General features: G+C 47.0%; 1 protein-coding gene across 1 annotated transcript in view; it reads left to right on the forward strand.

The window, feature by feature from the left end:
* The window catches only part of TLL2 (tolloid like 2), a 124,009-nt gene that overhangs the window by 21,691 nt on the left and 86,309 nt on the right, over nt 1–16,009 (forward strand). The window contains exon 4 of the mRNA XM_077780354.1: nt 8,695–8,805. Within this exon, the coding sequence (XP_077636480.1) occupies nt 8,695–8,805 (111 nt within the window). The remainder of the gene's footprint in view (nt 1–8,694; nt 8,806–16,009) is intronic.

The raw sequence follows: 16,009 nt of genomic DNA on the forward strand, positions 1-16,009 counted from the left end.
AAAAAAAAAAAAAAACCCTCCCTGTTTGTTTGTACATACACTCCCTTGACAAAGATTCACAGAAAACTGCTTTAAACCTGTTCAATCCCTCTGCTGGAAACTTGGAGTGAACTAAATGTGTCTCTGGGTAGGATTTCCCTGTAACCGTTCCGCCTCTGGCCCTGTTTCCTGGGAGGAATTCCGATGGTTTTAGAATGCGTCGTATTTAGTTCCTCTGATAATCTCGGCTTCTCTCTAGGCAACTCTTACGGAGCACTAGCGAGATCCTTCCTTCGTGACTTGTCACTGGGATGACAAAGGGCAGGCCCTGCGTGGGTGGATACCCTCTGTTTCTTCAGAGATTGTAGGGAAACCAAACATTAAAGCTGGAGGACCTCAGAGGCCGCAGACTCCGCCGGTCTCCAAACTTCAGGGAGCGCGAGTCACCTGTGTGGGGGCGAGGGCATGAATTCAAAATGCACATTCCTGGGTCCTGTCCCCGGGTCCTGTCCCCAGAGATTCTGATTTCATAGATCTGGGTTAAGGCCTGGGGATCATCCCAGCAACACTCTCCTTAGACATTTGCAACCCAAGTGGTTTGTGGGCCGTGACTTGGAAAGCACTGGGCTGTTCAGCTATCTGGTATGGGTGAAGAAAATGCCACCAGGGGGGAAAGTTGTCTGTCCAATGTCACACACAGCCTCCAAGCTTCCTCTTCCTCAGTACAGCTGAAGCCTGTGTCTCCATACTGCTTTAATCTGGGCTGTCGTGTCCTGAGATGCAGCTCTGCAATGGAACATTTGTGATGAGGTCCCTATGAGGGAAGCTGATAGAAAAACAAACCACCTGACAGCACAGGCCCAAGTTGAAAGTGTAGATATGAAGGTCAGGATATGGCCTGGTTGGGGCGGGTGGTGGGGGAGGGAAGGACCTGTTGGAGGTCATTCCCATGGGGTAGGTTCAGGTCTCCGTGGGTTTTGGAGTGAGCTCCTGGGTGGGGCCTGTGGCCAGGATGGACGGGGAAATGGAGGGGGTATCCTCAAGCAATGTCAGCCCCCCATCCTCCTACTCTCTGGGTGCTAGGAAACAGAGTCTTGGGGAGGGTGTGGTTGGTGACAGAGGATGACGGCAGAGTCAAAGGGGTCTCCCTCTGACTGGCGGGGCCTCTGCCCGGCTCACAGGCCGCCCAGCTCTGCAGGCCCCAAACCAAGGGCCACTGAACACCCCCAAGATCCCCTGACCAGACTTTCAGAATCTGGAGTAGGAAGGGGTGTTCAGGACCCCCTTGGCCGTCCCCCCCTGCACTCTGTCCCCTCCAAGCACCCCTGCTGGGCTGTGTAGCCTTTGTCAGGCCAGTGGCTCATCTGGAAACAGAGCCGACCATGAGATCAGCCCCCACCTGGCGTCCCAATTCAAGAAACTGGGTCCTGTGCCAGGCAGTGAACTGAGCTCCAAGTTTAGAGCCAAAAGGTCTGATTTGAAGCCCCACCTTCTTCGCACAGGCTGTAAACGGGGGCTGGTCATTAACTCCCCTAAGTCTTACTTTCCCCCATGACATGGGGCTGACCGGTTCTTGCCCTGCCTTCCCCTGTGACTTCATGAGGAGCATTCGTTCACTCACTTGTTCATTTATGAAAAGGCTCTGAAGGCACTGAGCTGGGGGCTGGGGTGAGTGGTGGGGACAGCAGGTGCAGGGGACTGTGAGTGGCTGTACCAAACTGAGGGGCTCCTTGTGACTGGCGGCACTGTGGGTGCTCTAACTACCGCGGGCTCTGCTCCTGGTATCGGAGCCTTCCCTCAGGTCCTGTGGACCTGCGTCCTACCTGGTTCTTGCTGTCCTTGGTGGTCCACACACATGGGTCCCCTGCATCAACAAGAGCCCCTCACGTGGGGCCCCTTCTGCCCCTGTCCTGACAGTACCTTGCTGCTTCTCACCACAGGGCCTTTGCTCACACTGCTCCATTGGTCACATACCCTTTCCTCTCGTTGTCCACTCAACAGACTTCTGCTCCTAAGCCCTTCTCCTACTCAAATGTCACCCCCTGTGTGAGGCCTCTCCTGATTGCGCCCTCACAGCTACATCAGTCACTCCTCTGTAGGCCTCCCTCCCTCACTGAGCGGCATGGATCATTGCAAGGCAAAGATGGATGACAGTTGAGAATGGACTTGAGAGGTGGCCCAGGGCAGATCACCTCATCTCCGGAGCCTGCTTTTCTCCTCTGAAAAGCGGCTGTGATGTAGTGTATTGTGTGGAGTTGCCCTCGGCATGGTTAGAGGAGCATGGGAGCTTGGCATCTGGCTGGTGCTCAAGAATGATCAATCCCTTTCTCTTCAGTGTCTTGCTCCTGAGAGAAGAACTCAAACATCAGATTGGGGAGAAAAAGAGAGCTGATCCAGGATAAAGGGGGATGAGTTGGAAGGCTGTGGGTTCTGTGTCACTGGAAGTGTGTGACAAGAGGCCATTCAGGCATCAGTTGGTGAGTTGGATCCGATGACAGTAGGGGCCCCTTCTAGGCTTCATAGTCTATAATTCCTGGAGGATTGTTGAGTGGTGCAACAGTCTCTAAAAGATGTTCCTTAGGACAGGATTCAGTGAAAGGAGATGCCAGGGCAAACCACACTGGGAAAGGCTGCATTCTCTTTCTCTTGGAGACTCATGATATTTGTTAGGATTGTGAAGGCTCTGAGAAGTCCTGTAGTAAGGGAAGCTGATTATTGCAACACTTCTTATTAGGATTTAAAACTTTGGGTGGCGCCTGGTGGCTCAGTCGGTGGAGCCTCCAACTTCTGCTCACGTCATGATCTCACAGTTCGTGGGTTCAAGCCCAGCGTCAGGCTCTGTGCTGACAGCTTGGAACCTGGAGCCTGCTTTGGATTCTGTCTCTCTCTCTCTCTGCCCCTCCCCTGCTCATGCTCTGTCTCTCTCTTTTAAAAATAAACATTAAAAAAAATTTTTTTTTAATGTAAAACTTTGGGAAGAGGTGGCTTTGTTGGCGAGAGGTCTGATTTGGAAATCAGGGAGGCATCAGTTAACTTAAAACATCTCTGAAGCCTCTTCCTCCTTCCATGACCTTGGCCAAGTCTTGTCTTTTCTCTGTGCCATAGAATGCATTTGGCCTAGTACCCGTGACAGAGTGCTATATGCTTCTATTGTAGATGGGAAAGGCAGGAAGGACAGGATGGTGTGAGAATCCTTTATGGGAGCCTTTCCCTGCAAGGCTGGCTCATGGGCATCTTTTACAGCCTTGAGGATCAGGCATACACATGGGATCAGATGGGGAACATAATATAACTTTACAGTAGTGTGCTGCCGCTGGCTCTCACCTGCAGGCTTTGTGAGAACCCATTGTATGCCCCCTTTCCCCACTCCATGTTCTGTAACCTTGAAATCAGCGAGGATGGGAGCATTTACACCAGGGAAATCAGCAAATGCTCCAAATCAGGGCTCTCCCCTCCCCTTAGCCAATTGTTAATTATCAACACATCACTCGCTGAATATATATCATTAGAAAGTATTTCTTAAAAATTAGTCTCCCTTTCTATTTGCAAATTTCTTATATAAAAGCTTTAAAGCTGTATCTGACTACTTTAAAGATTTCTATTTTTGATTTCTGAAAAGCATTTTTCCTATTGTATTTCATCTCTTCCTGACATAGTCGCCAGAGCTTCGTAACAAAACACCACCACCTTGTGACGACTCCCTAAATTGCAGGTTGGAGTTCCCGTGGGCTTGGCCCAGGCTGGAACAGATGGCATTTCCACCTGACGTGCATTTTAGCTGCTTCCTCTGGCCTCTCCATTCAAGCTCGACCTTTCTGTGAAGAATTACCCTGCTTGACCTCTTCATTATAGCCCTGACAAGCGTAAGAGAGGTGCAGGGGAGCCTGTGCCTCCAGGGATGTGGTGGATTGAGGCAAAGCCTTTGGTGCCTTGGGTCAGGGCTTCTCAGACTCTAGTGTGCACTCGTTCCACCTGGGAATCTTGTTCACAGGCAGCTTCTGGTTCAGCAGGTCTGGCGTGGACTCTGTGGTCTTGTACTTCTGTCGAGCTCCAAGGCATTGATGCTGCTGCTCATCTGTGGATTACACTTTGAGTAGCCAGGGTTGTGGGGGAAAGTTTCCCCAGGTGGTGGGAATCCTCAGAGAGCTTCTCTTAGGAGATGGCCGTGGGCCATGTTTTCATGCTTTGCCTTTGGTAAGAATTCAAAAACTGTGTGTTTTGAATGCATAGACTTAGCTCATTTGCTTCTAACTGTTGTTCAGCCAACTTGTTGATTTAATTTTTAAATTTTAATATTTTTAAAAAAATTTAATGTTTAGTTTTGAGAGAGAGACAGAGCACAAGCAAGGGACGGACAGAGAGAGAGGGAGACACAGAATCTGAGGCAGGCTCCAGGCCCTGGGCTGTCAGCACAGAGCTAGACGCAGAGCTCGAACCCACGAACTACGAGATCATGACCTGGGCCAAAGTTGGACGCTTAACCGACTGAGGCACCCAGGCGCCCCAGTAAATTCTATTTATTGGAATTTATTTTGGTGTATAGTGTAAGGTTCTCCAATAGATAACCCATTTGTCTCTACATAACTCATAATTTAGTGCCCCCCTTTTTCCACAAATTTGTGAAACTTCCTTATATATGAATTTTCTTGTATAGATTAGAGATCACTTCCAGACTATTCTATGTTGCGGGGTTGCCATAGCTTTCTAACATATTCAATGTCTGATGAGGCCCATCCTCCCTCAGTACTCTTTCTTGACTGTTATCACCTAGTTACACAGATGAACTTCAATATCACTTTCTCATTGATAAGAAAAATATTGGGATTTTGACTGAAGCATAATAAACCTACACATTAATTTGAAGAAATCAACATAGCGTGTCTTTCTTTTCATGTCAGCCACTTTTTATAGCTTTTAGTAGAATTTTACATTCTTGACATAGTATCACCCCTTTTATATCAAGGTTATTTCTAGATATGTGATGCTCTTTTAAATATAATTTATTGTTTTATTTATATAATTATATAAAATTGTATTTTATATTACTTATATTCATAATATAGCCATTAGCCACATGTAACAATTTAAATTTAATTAAAATAAAATGTAAAATTCAGTTCCTCAATTACATTAGCCACATTACAAGTGCCCGGTAACTACCTGTGGTTATTGGCTATCACATTGAAAAGCTCAGACATAGAACTTTCCCACCGTTGCAGAAAGTTCTGTTGCATAGCTTATAGTGGTATTGTTGATCCATCATTTTTCTTATGCATTGTTCCAGTATCTTATTTTATTTGGGAGCACTTTTCAACTTATTCTCTGCTGTTTCTAGGAAGAGCAATTGTTTTTTTTTTTTTAATTTTTTTTTAATGTTTTTTTTTATTTATTTCTAGGAGAGAGAGAGACAGTGTGAGCAGGGGAGGGTCAGAGAGAGAGGGAGTCACAGACTGAAACAGGCTCCAGGCTCTGAGCTGGCAGTCAGCACAGAGCCCGATGCGGGGCTCGAACCCACGAACCGCGAGATCATGACCTAAGTGAAAGTCGGACACTTAACCGACTAAGCCACCCAGGCGCCCCAGAGCAATTGTTTTTATACCAAACTTCTGGTTTCTTTTCTCCAACAGTATTACCCTGATTCTCTTCCTAACAATGAAGGATGATTGCCTTCCTGAAGAGGAAAGCAGGAATGGCCAAAATATCCCTGATGGTGGCTATTCCCACAGGCGCCCATGGCAGACATCACTAATCAATCATAGTACTCTTTGCTGTTGCCTGAACTATTGCTGTTTTTGAAACTGACGTTGTCATGCCCTGCTCTTCTCTGGCTCCTGAGATGGAATAGGATGCAGTGGCAGGAACAGAGGTGTCTTCCTCATGTGTGCTTCCCAGGGAGGACCCTGATTCCACCTCCTGAGAGTAGCTCTCCAATCATTTTCCTCCATGGCCCTCCATGGCCCCATTCAGGGAGGCCTGTATTTTCTTTTTATTACTCTTATTGGGCATCTTTTCCAGCCTACTTCCTTCCCCGTAGAAGGTTGGGGGCTCAAGGATCACTACGGGTCATTTTATATCTCCAACAGTTGAGGTCTTCTGCAGGCCATGCTAGTGGCGTTTTGGGCACAAAACTTTTCTGAAATGTGAATTGTCTTCCTATTTGATTCAGCTCCACATGCCATGGCCACACCACAGTCATTTCCTAGACATGCCTCTCTCTCCGACTTAATGGCTGGCTACTTGCACTTACGAGGCCTCCTCTACCAAACCATGCTTCTCACACTGAAAGAACGTACTGGGAACCATCTTGACTGGCCCTCACTATAGAGTTGAGTTTTTTTTTTTTCTTGCACAAATTTCTCAAGGTATAGTTACATACTGTATAATTCCCTATTGTAAGTGTACAATTCAATGATTTTAGTAAGTTCATAGTTGTGTGACCATCACCACAATTAAATTATGGAACATTTCCACCACCTGGAAAAGTACCTTCGCACCCATTTATAGTCAAGTTTTGGTCCTGCCCCAACCCTAGTGATCACTATTCTAACTCTATAAAATTTTTTTAATGTTTTATTTATTTTTGAGAGAGAGATAGAGACAGCATGAGCAGGGGAGGGTCAGAGAGAGAGGGAGTCACAGAATCCAAAAACAGGCTCCAGGCTCTGAGCTGGCAGTCAGCACAGAGCCTGACATGGGGCTCGAACCCACAAACCGTGAGATCACAACCCGAGCCGAAGTCGGATGCTCAACCGACTAAGCCACCCAGGCGCCCCTCTAGACATTTAATATAAATGGAATCATCTAGCTTCTATCACTTAGCATGATGTTTTTCAGATTCATGCATGTTGTAGCATGTGTCAATAGTTTATTCTTTTTAATTGCTGAATAGCTTTTCATTTTATATGTATATCACTTTTTGTTTATCTGTTCTACAGCCAATAGACATTTATGTTGTTTTCAAGTTTGGAGCTATGATGAATAAGGCTGCTATAAACATTTGAGTTAATGTCTTTGTGTGGACATATATTTTCATTTCTCTTGGGAAGTTTCCCTAGGAGTGGAATTGCTGGGTCTTTTGATAAGATTACATTTAACTTTTTAGGAAACTACCAAATGATTTTCCATAGGTAGAATACTATCTTATATTCCAACTAGCAATGGGTGAGGGATCCCATTTCTCCACACCACAAAACTGAGTTTGAATTAGCCTTTGTTACTCAAAGGCCTTCTCAGTTTTTCTTTCATTGCTTACTGATGAGAATACGTTGGGTCTTCCTGAATTTCTGCACTCTCTCTATTCCTTTTCATTCCCACTATAAATTGCCCAATTCTCTATAAAACCCCTTTCTTTCTTATAGTACCTTATGAAACACAGATAATAGCAACCAAAGCATGCTACTAACATTCTGACTCTCAGTCTCTTCACTTAAAGCCATAGCTCATTCACCTTGTCATCTGCCTTCCTAGTTAAAGCAGGCAATATTTTTACCAGGTACCTCATCACTGCATGACACACATCACCTCCTTCCAGCCTTAATTAACAGTTTCCTTGACATCCACTACCTTGTGCCCAAACACAATTTATTTTTGTTACAGTAGAACACTACTTCTGATCGCAATTTCTGTATTAGTCAGGATAAAGACATTGTGCTCTAGTAACAAGTAGCCCCAAATCTCAGAGACTTATAAAAATAGCAGTTTTTCTTCTCTTTATTCATACCACAGATCCTTCCTGATCAGCCATACCTCTGCTGCACATCATATTTACTCTAGAAGCCAGGGTGATAGAGTCCCCACCCTCTGGAATGTTGCTTGTCTTTTGGGAAATGGAAAAGAGGACATGCGAATCATGCACTAACTATTAAAGCTTCCTCTCACATTTAATTAGTCAGAGCAGGTGAAGTGGCCAGTCCTAACATTAGTGGGATAGAGAAAGATAATCTTTCCCAGGGAAAGGCAGCAAATATTGTGAACAATAGTATCATTTATCACATTATGCTTTTTCTTTTATATCCTGGCGACTCTGGCAAAGAAAGAAACAGCTATCTCTATGCGGTAGTTTTGCCCAGAGCTGCTTACAAAGCTAAAGTAAGACAGGATGTCCTTTCAAGATACTGTACAGACCTAGGCCTTTGATCTTCATGGTGGTTGGCCCCAACCCTCTGGCTTTGATACACAGAATATGTCATTCCTCTGTCTCTGCCAGCCCTATGTGTTAGGTTCAGGGAAGGATCCAATTGGATGCTCTGTCATTTCTAGGGGGTGCCTGGGTGGCTCAGTTGGTTAAGGGTCTACCTATTGATTCTGGCCCTGGTCATGATCCCATAGTTCATGAGATCAAGCCCCATGTCGAGCTCACGCTGACAACACGGAGCCTGCTTGGGATTCTCTCTCTCCCCATCCCCTGCTTGCTCTGTCTCTCTTTCTCTCTCAAAATAAATAAATAAACATTAAAAAAATACCTTACAGACCTAGAACCTTGATCTTCATAGTGGTTGGCCCCAGCCCTATGGCTTTGATACACAGAAGTATTATATGTCATTCCTCTGTCTCTACCAGCCCTTATATGTTGGGTCCAGGAAGAAATCTGATTGGATGGACTTTCATTTCTAGACTTTGCCATTCAACACCCATTGTCCTCTGAGACATTCATAAATCCATTTTTTTCTTCATCTCCAGCTTTAATGGACCCATTTATGTTTTTTTTCTTCCCAGCTGTCTTTTGGGGAGACATTGCCTTAGATGAAGAGGACCTGAAGTTATTTCATATTGACAAGGCCAGAGACTGGATCAAGCAGACAGTAGAGGAAAGGGGACATAGCACAGGTAAGTACTGTGTCCCCCACTTCTCTTTCTCTGGGGAAAAGGGTAAGGGACTCCAGCAAGGGTAGATGTAGACCATAAGACAACAGTACTTGACCTGTCAGTCCTGTGCCCACCTGTCTGTGGAAAACCAGAGGGGCACTTTTTCTGCACCACAGGCTGTGGACTGGAGCCTCTGATCTGCTGATCCTTGTAAGAAAACATCAATTTGCCTCTTTATCTGAAGGGTCAGGCTCCAACTCAGAGAGCTCAGACTTGAGCTCAGTGTCGGTTCTCAGGACTTTGGCCTCAGGGCCCAGCACTTCCCAGACTGGAGAGAATTACTCCATTTCGGGCGTGTTTGTTGAGGATGCTGATAATGCTCAGCACTGGGGGGAGATGTTTGCCCATGGGATGCTGTGCACTCCTTTTGCAGACAAACCAGGAAATATGATGGGGTTTTAGACTTCGGTACTCTTCTCCCGCCTTGCCTCCACCCTGGGGTGAATAGTAGGGGAACTTTGTCCTGAGTTCTCATTCCCACTGCCCACTGGGCTCAGATGCCTCAGCTCTGGGGAGTCCCCATTCTCAGAAGCAGCACATGGGGGCTGAACTGTGAGGCTGATGGGCCAGTATGGCTCACGATGGCTTGCTATTTAGTGACCAGGGCTCAAACGTGCCTGATGCCAAACTGCCTCTGCTACTCGCAACCCCTCCTCCCACACTCTTTTCCTTTCTCTTGAGACTTAACACTTACTGTGGTAAGAACACTAGGGGTTTACTCTCTTGATAAATGTTTGAGTGTGCAAACAGTGTTATAAACTACGGGCCCAGTGTGGTACGGCACATCTGCAGAATTTACTCATCTTGTATAACTGAAGCTCTGTACCATTTTTGGGAGACACCTGTCATGGTCAAGTGCAGTGCTGGACAGCAAGCACTGCAAGTAAGATGTGACCCCTGCCTTCAAGGAGACCATTCATGCCAGGCAGACAGGGTTTAGACCTGGACAAGCTCTCTAACATCTCCAAGGTTCAGCTTTCCTATCTGCAAAATGGGGATGAAACCAGCACCCACTCCAGAGGGTGTTGGGAGGGCCAAGTCCCAGGGCAATGGGCTGGCCTGGTACCTGGCACACAGCAAGTTCTCAGACAATGGTAGATATGATTGCTGAGGTGCTCCCAGTCTGGTGGAATGAAGCTGTCAGATAAATAGACGAAGTGCAGTTCCTCACAGCAAGGGCTGTAATAAACCAAGAGAAGTGGGAAGAGACAAGAGTGAGGGGAAGAAGCCCACCCAGGTGAGCCAGGAAAGGCCTTGTGGGAGTGGGAACTCTTGCATTATGTCTTGAAGAATGAGTATGAGTTCTTGAAGTCAAGAATTGAAAAAAAGACATTTCAGGCAGTGGGGAAGTCATGTGGGGAGTATGAGAGGGCTTATCTTTACTCAGGGAAGAACGGTAAGGTGTGAGTCACTGGAAGGTGGCTCTTTGGAGTAGGCTATGGTAGACTGATACCCCTGGAGAGGTTGGCCAGGGTAGATGGTGAGGATGCCTTTCGGAGGGGTGGAAATGTGCCCAGAGTAAGGGGGTAACTCCCATGGCTCAAACAATGAGCAACTACAGGGACTGGGCCAAGTCCAAGCTCCAAGCTCCCTCCAGGGGGAGAGCAAGAGGGCAAAGGTTGTCAGGAGGTAGAGGGACCCCACTGCCAGAGGTTGGGAGGAAAGAGGATCAATTTAGCACCTTAGAGTTTCTTTTTGGTGTCTGGTTCTATGACTATAATTTCTTAGGAGCTTTGAGGACTCTCATATATGGTTTGGATAGTCTGTTTCAATTTTATTTTATTTATTTTTTGAAGTTTATTTATTTTTGAGAGAGAGTGCAAGTTGGAGGGGGTTGGGCAAAGAGAGAGGGAGACACAGAATCCGAAGCAGACTCCAGGCTCTGAGCTGTCAGCACAGAGCTTGACACGAGGCTCGAACTCACAAACTGTGAGATCATGACCTGAGCCGAAGTCGGACACTTAACCGACTGAGCCACCCAAGCTCCCCAGCTGTTTGAATTTTAAATAGATTTTTACAAACCAAATTATTTTTCACACCAATGTAAATAATAATTCAGCTCTAACAAAAGGAAGCATCTCATAATTCTACACTACAGCTAACCAGTTCTTACCTGGAGGCCTAGAGAAGTTGACCTAATTGTAAATCTCTGGGTGGTTAAAATTTTTTAAACTTCTTTTTGCAATATGACTTAAAAATAGTAAATTCACATATTTCAAATACACAGGATTGTGAACTTTTACATATGTCCTCCTAAACACCACCCAGACCAAGGCATGGAACATTTCCAGTTAGTACCCATCCCTCTCGCCTGGCCTCTGTCACACGGACTCATTGTACCTGTGTAAATAGAATTACTCAGCATGCATTGTTTGTGTCTGTCTTATTTCACTCAGCTTTTTGACCTTGTTGCGTGAAGCAGTTTGCCTCTCTCGGTGTTGTGTGGTATTCTCTTGTGTGACCGAACGCTAGCGTAGTTGTCTTTCTGTTGACAAACATTTAGACAGGTCACAGTTTGGGGCTGTGATCCGTAAAGCTGCTGCTGACATCCTCAGATATACGTTAGGGTGGACGCAAGCACTCTGCCCACGGGGTAAGCAGGAGTGGATTGCTGGGTCTCGTGGTACGTAAGCTCAGCTTTAGTAGATACCGTCTGTTTTCCAAAGTGCTTGCACCAATTCACACTCTGTGTGGGCACATACAACTTGGAGAGCAGGAGCAGTGACCAAGCAAGATCCGGTGAGGACCCTGGAGCTAGAGCTCTCTGGCTCGGGGACCCTTCTCACACACCCTGGGCCAGCATAGCAGTTACGTGATGCTCATCCACCAACACAAATACCCAGGGTCATCCCTATCAGTGATCCTGTGGTGTCCTGGGGGGACCTGCCATGGCACAGTGTGGGGGCTCAGCCTTGACGGATGAGAGTGGGAGACCCCAGAGAGAGGTGGGAAGCAACCAACCACCATGTGGGCCAGCTTCCGGAGAGTTGCTGTCTGGAAGGTTGTGTATGGATGCTCAGTGCAGGGAAGCCTGGTAGCCGTGCCTCCACTTCCCTCACAGCACTCCCCAAGACCAGCCTGGTCAGCCTCCTGGTCCAAGAACTTGAGTTTTCCCTTTCCCTCTTCCCTGTGAACTCTGAGAAGGCAGAGTGCACATCAAATTTTCCTTTGGATCTCTCAGACGTGGCCCAGTCCCTTGTACCTAGAAGGCACTGGTCAATATGGGTGAGAGAAGAAGGAAGAGGCCTGTGGAGATTGGCAGACCCCAGAACCATCTCCTAGGGGCCTTGACGATCAAGAGCTCCAATAGGGCTTTGCTTCCAGAAGGGTGGTTAAAGTGCTGGTTATAGTCATGGGCTTTGGGGTCAGCCCGTCTGGGCTTGGATTTTTGAGCTGTGCCTCAGTTTCTTCATCTGTAAAATGGGAATAGTAATGCTGCAAGGACAAAAAGAATATGTATGAAGTGCTTAGCACAGTGCCTGGCTAATAATAAGAGCTCAATAAATATCAATGCTGCCACCTCCTCATTATTAGTAGGAATAGTATTTGCAGAAAGCACAGTGACCTGGGAGGGGGTAGGGCTGAAGTGGAGAGAGGGGAAACTGCAATGTACTGGAAAGAACATTGGCAGCTTGGGTCTGAAACATGCACCTGCCTGGTGTTTCCTCCTTCCCAAGTTTGGAGGTTTGTTTTTTTTTTCTCCCTTGTGTGTTTTTATGGCAAAGTGATTTTTATCCTGATCACTTTTCTCTGAGGGCCAATAGTACTTTGCAGCTATCTAAAATAGCTGTTTTATTTTCAGAATGGGAATATTTTTTATTATTTTTGCTGATTAAACAGATACTGCCGGTTGTTTGAAAAAAAAAAAAAAGTCCAATAGCTTGAAATTGTAGAAGGTAGAAAGTAAAAATCTCCTGTTCTCTCAGTCCCAGTGATCTGTGTCATTATCTGTTTGCTGGATTCCTTCCAACCTCACTGGGCTCAGGCCGTGTGCGTACAGGTATTTTTAAAACATAGAAAGGGTTTTTCTCAACACTGTCTTGTGTAGCCTGTGTATTTCAGTTAACACCACCTCATGGACATCTTTTCATGTGGTGCATTGTCGTTTATCACATTTAATGTATCGCTCTGCCACAATTTAACTAATCGTGTACAGATGGGCATGAAGAACGTTTCCCTCTTTTTTCTGGTAATTTTTTCCGCATAGAAACAATGGTGCTGTGAACAACTTTGTGTGTAGATTCTTAAACATTTGCTTTGATTAAAACATAAAGAAATAAAAAGGAACCACACCTTCATGTCATCTTCCTGCTTCCAAATGTGCAAAAAGATGTATTCTTAGATTTAGGTTATTTCATTTCCAAGCTTTGGTTAGTGCTCCTGTGTTTTAGGGGAGGGAACGAGGCCCGGGGGTGCGGGGGCGCTGGATCCCTGGAGCGGGACCAGAGCAGGGAGGCTTCAGCGCCCTGCAGTGCAACCCCAGAAGTGCCTTCTTTCCCTGGCTCACCCTGTGAGTTTGGGGCTGCTCTCTTGGCTGCAGAATGAAACCGTATCTTTGCCCTAGAAGTGACCAAGTTGGCCTCATTCTCTAGTTGTGCCCGGCGTCCTAAATTCAGTGACTGGCAGAACCAGGACTGGAACCAGGCTTCCCAACTCCAAGGCCACGCGTCCTCCCTGTACCAACCTGTCTACCATGTTTGCAATCAGAAGGAACAGAGAACAGCAGAGGTGCGTGTAATCATTCCTTTGCCGTCACTTGGAAGGTAGGCTGAAGCCTCTCTGGGCCAAGCGGTGACCTTTGGGCCAGCCACCTTGTGCCTGGGTGGGTTTAGGAGCCCACTGAGGTGCTGCACTGGCCACAGAAGAAAGCCCTAGAGCCCGCAGAGGGAGCATGGCTCTGCCAGCACCTTGACTTCAGACTTCTAGCCTCCAGAACTGGGAGTGAATGGATTTCTGTTGTCACAAGCCACATACTTTGTGGTCGTTTGTTAGAGCCGTCCTAGGAAATTAACACAAACACACTCCTGAACGCCTTTCAGCGGCTCCCTATCACTCAGCAGAAATGTCCCTTAATCTGACCTTCGTCTGGGCCCTCCACACGCTGTCTACCGCCTGCGTATCCGGCCCCCTTCCCTCTCCTTGTCCTCCAGCCGAACATAATGATGTTGTGTCTATACCAGCCCTGGGTTTCCCTCCTTTCAGCCTTCTGTCCCAGCTATGCCTTCTGCCCTAAGTCCCCCTTCTGCAGAGAAAGAAACAAAGGCCCAGAGAAGGCCAGTGACTCCTCCAGGACCCTCCAACGGGTATGCACATTCACGACCCCACTTACTCTGCATGGCTGCCAGCTGGGCAGGCCACGTGGGTTGACAGTGCTGTTAAAATTAGCCTCAGGTTGTGCTTGGGATGGAGAGAGCTCTATTTTCTCTCCATTTTCACATGGGCTCCTGCCCCTGCCACGGGAGCTCTGCCAGAGGAAGTGGCAGCAGCATCTTGGATGTGTGCGGGGCAAGGAGGCAGGAGCGCATTCTGCAGGGAGAGAAAGTCCTTCTGTGTGCATTTTATTTGCAGAAAGAAGAATGGGAGCTCTGAGCAGGCATGGGCCAAGCTGTCCCATGAATGGGACCCTTGAATTAACATTGCAGAGTTTCCTAAAGCTGCTAATCGGATTAGCTGTGTACTGAAGGAAGTACTTAGCGGGACACACACACTCTCCGGCCCTCCTGCATCTTCTGCCACTGATGGTGCAAGCCGGAGAGCCCCGTTTCTGAGTTCCAAGGCACCTCTTCTGCTAACCACACAGGGTGGAGGGCGGCGTGGTTGATGTTTTGGACTTTTATTTGTTTGTATCTTCTGAGGAAGCCAGTGTTGCATAATCTCATCTTCTCAAATATCTGGGAACCTGGAGAGGAAGTCTCACCTTGCATTATCTCCATCCGGATAATGGATCTGATTTCTTGGTCTTTGTAAGGAGGACTCGGAAAGGGGAAATGGTTGTAATGACTTATTGGCTCTGATGGAAGCTGATGTTCCCGCCTTGTCTATTCTGAGCCACTGGGCCATGTCCAGCTCTATTTAAGAAACCAACCTTCCTCTAAATCCTCCTTCCCTAAACCCCTGCCATCTGTGTGAGTGTCTGCATGAGCCCAGCTGTTTCAGCTCCTGACTTCAAAAGAATGAAACAGCAGGAGTGAAACATGGGTTTGGATAACTTGCCTGCCCTCTCTGGGCCTCCTCTCTGAACCCCGAGGGCCCACCCTCCTGGCACACCCTTTAGTTCCTAGACTTGGTGGTACATGTTACCGTCACCTGGCCTCAGTGTTCCCATCTCTGTATCCGCATCCTCATTTTTTTCAAGCCAGTTTGAGCTCTAGATTTGAACTCTGGTGTTTCAGGTCAGAGAAAAGAGGGGGTGCAAAAGCCATTGGGCATCGAGGGGCAAAATTTAGGAAGGCTAATGCATGCCCATGAGATACTCACATGTACTATGAGGGTTTCTGGGCTCATAGTGTTTCTGGGTTCACAGGGTTTATTTCCCTCCTTGCCTTCCAAGGTTTGAAGCTCTAAAAGGAGACCCAACATGTCTCTGCTCTCAACACATTTTTAGTTTTAAAGCTATTGAGAGAGCTTGTGGGTGGGGTTGTTGTAAGCAGCCCCATCAACAGGCTGTGATTTTCAGCCTCTGTTCCTGTGGAGACAATCCCTAAACTTTGTACACGTGGCCTCACCACCTCATTAATTTTCTTTATTGGGGGTGGGAGTGTCCAGGTAAGACGTGGGGCAGTGGGTGGCTCCCTGTGACATCTTGTAGAAGAGATGATGTCCTGAGTTATGGATGAACACCGGGTTATACTTTTGCTGGGGCAGTGTGTTGGATTCAAGTCTGTCTTGGGGCGCCTGGGTGGCTCAGTCAGTTAAGCGTCCGACTTCAGCTCAGGTCATGATCTCACGGTTCGTGGGTTTGAGCCCCACATCGGGTTCTGTGCTGACAGGGCAGAGCCTGGAGACTGTTTCAGATTCTGTGTCTCCCTCTCTCGCTGCCCTTCCCCCACTCATGCTCTGTCTCTCTCTGTCCCAAAAATAAATAAACTACAAAAAAATTTTTAAAAAAAGTCCGTCTTCTAGTATCACGCAATGCCAAATGCCATCTTAGCAAAGTCTGGTGGCC

The sequence above is a fragment of the Crocuta crocuta genome, unplaced genomic scaffold, assembly GCF_008692635.1.
Source record: "Crocuta crocuta isolate KB4526 unplaced genomic scaffold, BGI_CrCroc_1.0 scaffold170, whole genome shotgun sequence".
Taxonomy (NCBI): domain Eukaryota; kingdom Metazoa; phylum Chordata; class Mammalia; order Carnivora; family Hyaenidae; genus Crocuta; species Crocuta crocuta.